The sequence below is a fragment of the Manihot esculenta genome, chromosome 8 (assembly GCF_001659605.2).
Source record: "Manihot esculenta cultivar AM560-2 chromosome 8, M.esculenta_v8, whole genome shotgun sequence".
Lineage (NCBI taxonomy): Eukaryota > Viridiplantae > Streptophyta > Magnoliopsida > Malpighiales > Euphorbiaceae > Manihot > Manihot esculenta.
In genome coordinates, this window is record NC_035168.2 from 8,839,598 (window position 1) to 8,847,175 (window position 7,578).

The window sequence follows — 7,578 nt, forward strand, 5'->3', positions numbered from 1 at the left end:
TGCCTTAAAAGCTTTTTGCGATGGGACTAATACCCGGTCACGTGGTCTGCTTGTGGCCTTGTCACAAAATGTCTTGTTTAGCGGGACTAACACTTAGATTATGGCATGGCAGAATCTGTCTTGTAGCCTGGCATAAGCTACTTTATTTAGCGGGATTGACACCCGAATTATGGCCTAGTAGAACCCACCTTGTGGCTTGGCATAAGATGCCTTTTTTAGCAGGATTAATACCCAGATTATGACATGACGAAACCCGCCTTGTGGCCTCGCATAAAATGCCTCGTTTAGGGGGAATGGCCTGGCATAAAATGCTTTGTTTAGCAGGACTAACATTCAGATTATAGCCTAGCAGAATCTACCTTGTGGCCTGGCATAAAATGCATTGTTTAGCGAGAATGGCTTGGTGGAACCTGCTTTGTGGCTTTGCATAAAATGTCTTGTTTAGCGGGACTAACACCCGGATTATGGTCTAGCAGAACTCGCCTTGTGGTCTGGCATAAGATGCCTTGTTTAGTAGAACTAACATCTTGATTATGGCCTGGCGGAACCCACCTTATGGCCTAGCATAAGATGTCTTGTTTAGCCGGACTGACACTCGAATTATGGCGTGGTGGAACCCGCCTTGTGGCCTGACATAAAATGCCTTATTTAGTGGGACTAATACCCGAATTATGGTCTAGCGAAACCCACCTTGTGGCCTGGCATAAGATGCCTTATTTAGTGGGATTGATGCATGGATTATGCCTAGCGAAACCCACCTTATGGCCTTTTTTTGGTCTCCTTCCTATCCTTGTAAGGAAGGTCAGAGATCACTGCAACCCAAAATACGTAGCGGAAAAATAAAAGATTTTTATTTCCCTTTTTAGGATCCGAGTGCGTCATTTAATTCGAAAGGAAGGATAAAGAAACTAACTTTTTAGATTTCAAAATTCCTATCAGGACTGATGGTACTGCTTCTGAAATGAATATCCTCAACAGTATCTACACAAACGTTTCCGTTTGGAGTGCTAGCTCTCTGAACGGATGGATTAACTAACAGGCTCTTAGCCCATTAATATGACATAGCACATCAATGACATTCTATTCTGTGTGATCCTAATAGACTCATATTAATTGGCAATAGGTCCAGTCCAACTAGGTTTATAAATCATAAGTGGCCTCTAGCAATATATTATAACTATCCAATTAATACGAGGATCAATAGTCCGATAAAGCCTAATAAATAGAACATGTGCTAATCCTTTTGTCACACGATATCTAGTTTGAACATAAGTCATGGTCAGTGTCAAACTTATAATGTTCAAACTTATGATTTCTCGATCTCTAAGTAGACTGATAAAACCAAATAATATTAATCACATTATGAATTCATTTTGAGCACGGCCATGCATTTTTCAGTCTCACTTATCGAGGGGCTCAGAAGATATCTCTCTCAAAAAGAGGGATAAATTCTATCTTGATTGTTCAATATCCTCTACATAATTTCTATTATGTTCAACCATACCTTTATGATTATCCAATTAAAGACAATATTTGATTATATCAAAACATAGCAGTCCTTATGTTGAAAACTATGACAATCTCAAGTCAAAGGATTAAAACATAACTATCTTGAGATTCACTTATGACAATAACTCATGTAGTGATCTCAGTATGGGTCCATCAAATACTTTGTTCTCTAACAAGTATCTATGATTATTGATTTATATCAACATACACATAATTATCTCATGATTATCAATCAATAATCATACTAGTCATATTTTATTATTATTATTAGTAACAGGGATGTTAATTATTATTATGTAATCATGCAAATAAATAATAATGATAATAAAATCTCTTTTATTAATAAACAAAATGACATACAAAAGGACTAAGATAATGGCCTAAGGCAAATACATTAACAATCATCGGCCCTTTGTCTATTGGTTTTGCTTTTAACTCGTCCTCTTGTCCTTTCTCAATGCTTAAATTTTATCATCTAGCTTTATGTACTTTTGGGCTTTGCCCATTAGCTGTTGGTGCGTAGTGGCTGGGTTCTTGATTAGAGAATCTATGAACTCAGATGTTGTTTCAACGCTTCACATGCTATCTTGTGATTTAATTCTACCATCTGTATTGCTTCTACATTGAACCGTGAGATAAAACTCCTTAAAGATTTGTCCTCTTCTTGGTGGATCTTTCGCAAGTTAGAGGAAAGCTTTTTAGGAGGTATACAAATAATAAAGATAGATTTAAATAACATAGCAAATTATATAAAGTTCTGAATTTCTGGTTTTAGATATTAGTACCATTTCTGAGCTAAACCTGTGAGTGTTGACGGAAACACTCGGCACAGCAAGAAATCATTGATATCATAAAGCTGCATGGTTGTCCTAAAGATTGCCAAGTGACTTCTGAAATTTAATGTTCTATCATATTTTTCCAAACTTGAAAGTTTGAATTTAGCAGGAAATGTCTCTGCCAAGATCTCTTCTGAAAGGGCGAGGCATCGTCCAGCCCATAATCCTTCTCCTACTCCTTTTGATATCTTTGTATGACCGGTATTAGCTTCCAGCCGACATCCTTTCGTCTGAAAACTCCTCTTTCTCCAGCTTTCTTTCCTCTTAGGCTGCATTTGAATTGCCTCCATCCGAGTCTTTAGAGTACCAATGGAGGCGTCCCCTTTTACCCTGGGAGCCATAAATGAGGCCTCCTCTTGAGCTTTATAATGCCTGAGAGTACTCTGCAACCTTTTAATATATTGGAGCATTTGCTCATTATTTAGATGAGTGAGATCTGCCTTGTTGAACATCGTTGGGGTGTTTTGTCTACTACTACGCCATTGTTGGCAGTAGCTTGTGAATTATCAACCATTTTAGAGAATAGAAAGGGGAATAAGAGACCAGTTTTAATCCAAATGAACAAAGAGAATTCAATAGGTTTTTCAAAAATGGAACCAAATAATGTGGCTAAAACAAAATTGTGTCGTAATTGGTCAATCTGTAAGAAAGAGAAAGTGAAATGGTTGGCACCTATGACAATTACTCCGATGCGCAAGTCAGTAAATTGAAGAAAAAGGGCGAGTGTATGTAATACTTAGAACTTAACAATAATTATGTAAGAATTATGTACCTTGATATCTACAATCGTTAATTTTTATATTGTAAGAAGATGGAGTTAATTATCGCATCTCCTAAAAATCCAGTGGAATCATCGACTAATTGATAAGGGATCCTATGATTATAGGTGTAATGGGGATCTGCTGGATTTGTACTCTCTAACGGTAACTTTCTGTAGAGCCTCCCCCTAGTGGAGGGAGCGAGTTTTGCTGAGACCTGAAGGGTCAGGGTCTTCTTTTCCTTTGGTGGGACTAATTATCCTCTGATCAGACCCTTACCATGTGACTCTGTCTTTGAGTGCTAGTACATAGTTTACTTTGGGCGATTATTATGCAATTATCAATAATTTTATAAACAAATATATATATATATATATAATAAAACTCAGTTGCAATTTGTAACAGTATATGAATAGTATCAATTTTTCTTTGCGAATATTCATTTTTGCCCTGCCCTTCTCTTCAAGACATATTCTCTTTCCATGACTTTTTTATCTTTTAACCAACTGTGTTTATTGCTTTTCTGTGCAGCCTGTGAAATTGCGTCCATAAATTTCTGCGTGATCTCTTTCTGCTGCTCCACTTGCATGGTTTTCTCATCTTTTTAGTGTTTGCAATCATTGACTTTCTATCTGCGTACTACTGTACCTATCAGTGTACTCCCACCCTTACAAAATGGCATCATCTCCTTATAAGATGTTACGGTAATGCATTGCATTACTGTTGGTTCCTTCCTCAAGAAGAAAGACCCTAAAATGATTTTCCTGCAAATAATATGGTGGTATATATAGAAAAAGAAATAATTAAAAATTTTAAGTTTAATTCAATCATCGAAGACCTTAAATCTCCAAAAGAATGAAGAATAATACTTTAAATAAAGGTATATAACTATTTATTTTATGTATTTTTTAATTAATTTTTTTACTTGTAAAATATAAATAATTTTAGACAGATGTTGTATATCTTTTTGCATATGAATATATTATGAACTATATATAATTATAAGTTGTAAAGTTTATTCTATAATTACTATAACTGATTGCCCCGCAAATATTTTAGTCAACCTCCGCTACTGTCCATGACTATCAAAAGTTTTGATATTTTATCATCTTATTCAGTTTGTATATTGAAATGCTTCGACGAAGTAATAAAAATTTCCTTCCTTGATCCATCCTATCGACATGGTGAAACCATCGAATGATAATCCAAAGGAAAAAATTTTTCAATTAGTCTTACGAAGCCAATGGATTCATTAATAAGAGGCCAACGTCCCAAATACTGCAAACAATGGAGAAAGTTCAAGTAACTTTGAAGATGGAGTGATGCGAAATCTAAGTTCATATCTCTGTTTATGAAGAGTGTAGTTATTAAGGAAATAGTTGGATACAAATCAAGTAATATCTCAAAAATAATATTCTACAGAGACAATGAGCTTTCTCTCGATGCTCATTAGCCTTGGCTAACATACGCCGTCTCCATTATGAGGAAGAAGGGTCATCAGACACTGAAAAATGCCAATCGAGGGTTAATAAAGAATGAAATGAGGGAGGATCCATCAATCAATTCACCTGAGAAAGGAAGAAAAGTAAAGGAGGTATGATGGTTTTGGGTTGGATGAGCTTGGCTTGGGTGGTGTCAAAATCATAGATAAGGATGAGCAAATAAAGAATGGGGAACAACGAGTTGCAACAAGAGAGGAGGGGTGTGCTAAGCGTGAAGATGGGGAGAGAACACAGGTGGATCTGTTTGTGAAGAATAAAACTAGAGATCGTAGCTGTGTGTTGAAATATATACCGCCAATTATCTCTAATGGTCAGAGAATTGTAAAATTGAGATTTGATGAAGTAGAGGAAGAGTCGGTAAGATGGAACAATGCTCTAATTGGCAGTGTCTATGGATGGAATCCCGCTTCAAAGGAGTGGAGCGCTTTGCCATGGGGAAATGGAAGATGTTTAGTTTAATTTTTGTGTATCTTATTAAGGATAATATTTTCTTATTTAATTTTAAGACTGAAGAAGGTAAAGTTAGAGTTTTAAAAGGTTGATCGTATGCGTTTGGTAGGAGACCCCTAGTTTTAATTCCATGGAAACTTAGATTGAATAAACCTTGAATCAATCCAAAATTTTCCCATTTGGGTTCAGCTACTAGGTTTACCACGGAAATTCAGGTCTAATGTAATTTTAAATAGAATAGGCAGTGTGTTAAGGAAGCCTTTGTTCTCAGATCAATGCATAGGGAATAACTCGAAGCTGAGATTACTAGAGTATTAGTGGAGATAGAATTAAGTGGGGCTTTCTCTAAAAATGTGGTTTTGGAAGATGAGAGTGGTGGGCAATTACTAAGCAAGTTGTATATGAATGGACACAAATGAAATGTAAGGGATACAACTGGTTTGGGTATACTTTAAAGGATTGTAAAGGAAAGCAAGAGATGCAGATTTGGCAAGTTAAGAAGAATGTTGAGGGGGAAGGAGGAAGAGATATGGGAAAAAATGATGCAGGTGGAAGTGGGCATATGGAATGTAATGAGCAGAATGTGGATGAATTGAGATGAAATAGCATGATAGAAGGGGTAATTCAAAGCACTAAAGGGTTAGAGGAAAATGAGTCTTGGATTATGGCAGGTAAATCAAAAGGAAAAGGCAAAATAGGTACAAAGGATAACAATATGGAGGGCTGGGATGCAAATGGAATGTTAAAAGAGAAGAATATTATTAGAGTTATAGTAGATGGGAAGAGGACCAAGAGAGCAAGTAAACCCTCAATAGGGGGAAATGATAAGATCCTAGAATGTGAGGGGCCTCAATGACCCTAGGAAGCAGTTATAGGTGCACACTCTGATTATTAGAAAAAATTAGTTATTGTTGAATTAATTAAGACAAGGTGATATAAGAGAAATGTTAGAAGGTACAAGATAGTCTACAGTTGCATGGATGGAATTTTGTTGATAATTATCAATTTGCAAATAATGGAAGAATTTGTGTTGCTTATAATGCCCAGCAAATCCAAATACAAGTTATGTTAAAGACTGAGTAGTTTATCCATTGTATGGTTCTGAATTTTGTTGGACAGTTGTTTATAGTTGTGGGAATCCATTCATAATATTGCAAATAGTACAAGTACACCTTGGATTATTCAATGTGATTTTAATGCAGTCTTAAATGTACAGGAAGCTGTAGAAGGGAATGTAACTGATGGTGAGTCTAACTAGGATTTTGCTGATTGTGTGGTTGTGGTTACCTTGTTAGAGTTGAGGTCTAAGGATTGTTTTTTCACTTGGACTAACAACAAAGATCAAGAGAGTAGAATTTCGAGGAAACTAGATAGATGTCTAGTGAATTTGACCTGGTCAGAGAAGTATGCTCTTTTAGAGTTTGAAGCTCTACCTCCTGGTCTTTCTGATCATTCTCCTTTGATTGTGAGTATGAGAAAGGATATGAAAATTAGAAATGTACCGTTTAGATTTTTAATATGTGGGCATCACATCCTGAATTTTTTAGATAGTACAAAGATCATGGCATTTCGAAGTAAGTGGATCTGCAATGTTCAAATTATGGAGTAAGTTGAAGGATCTTAAACAGAACTTGAGGAAGCCAAATAAGAGAGAATTTTTTGATATATTTGAAAGAGTATGTAAGTATATACAGATGTTGGAAAGAGTACAAACGAGGCTGCAGGAGGATCCTCTTAATCAGATTGTACTAGATGAGGAAAGAGCTATTGTTAATCAGTTTTGGAGGCTTCTTAGGCAGGAAGAGGATTTCTATAAACAACATTCAAGAGCTTATTGGATTAGGATTAGTAACTCAAATACTAAGTACTTCCACAACTTTGTGAAAATTAGAAATGTAAGAACTAAAATTATGAGCTTAAAGTTGCATGATGGGGAAAATTTTGACCAAGGCAAAATAAATGCGGCAATAGTTGAGTTTTACAAGACTTTGATTGGGTCTAATGAATTCAGTAGGCAACATGCTTGTACAGAGATAATAAAAAGTAGAGTGATTGTGAGTGAGGAGGAGGCGGATGAGTTATGCTCTATTGTCACAAATAAAGAAATTAAAGCTACAATATGGTGTATAAGGGTGTGATAAAGCTCCAAAAATGGATGAATTCAATAGTTTCTTCTTTAATAAGGTATGGAAAATCCTAGGAGCAGATGTTATAAGGGCAATGAAAGAGTTCTTTGAAACTAGTAGGCTTCTGAAGCAATTCAACTCTACTACCTTAACAGTTGTTCCTAAGACCTAGAGCCCTGCTGGCTTGGCAGATTTCAGACCTATATCGTGTTATACTATTATCTATAAGGTTCATAACAAAGACCATTTCAACTAGGTTAGGGAATGTTCTTAGCAGAGTAATCAACTTGCCTCAGTCTGCTTTTATACTAGGATAAAAAATTGTTGAAAATATGTTGCTAACTCATAAACTAGTTAGGAATTACCGTAGAGGATATAAGGTTCCTGTTGTGCCATG

General features: G+C 35.9%; 1 protein-coding gene across 1 annotated transcript; it reads left to right on the plus strand.

The window, feature by feature from the left end:
* The first annotated feature begins 5,470 nt into the window (after positions 1–5,470).
* Positions 5,471–7,193, plus strand: LOC110621443. The gene is made up of 5 exons (XM_021765726.1): positions 5,471–5,624; positions 5,727–5,855; positions 6,258–6,299; positions 6,351–6,520; positions 6,603–7,193. The coding sequence occupies exons 1-5, from the start codon at positions 5,471–5,473 to the stop codon at positions 7,191–7,193; spliced, it is 1,086 nt and encodes a 361-aa protein (XP_021621418.1).
* The last annotated feature ends 385 nt before the right edge of the window (positions 7,194–7,578 follow it).

Coding starts and splice junctions, on each gene's coding strand:
- LOC110621443 (XM_021765726.1), top strand. CDS start 5,471: ATGAAATGTAAGGGATACAACTGGTTTGGGTATACTTTAAAGGATTGT. Junction 5,856..6,257: donor GAAGAGGACCAAGAGAGCAA/GTAAACCCTCAA, acceptor ATTTTAATGCAG/TCTTAAATGTACAGGAAGCT. Junction 6,300..6,350: donor AGAAGGGAATGTAACTGATG/GTGAGTCTAACT, acceptor TTACCTTGTTAG/AGTTGAGGTCTAAGGATTGT.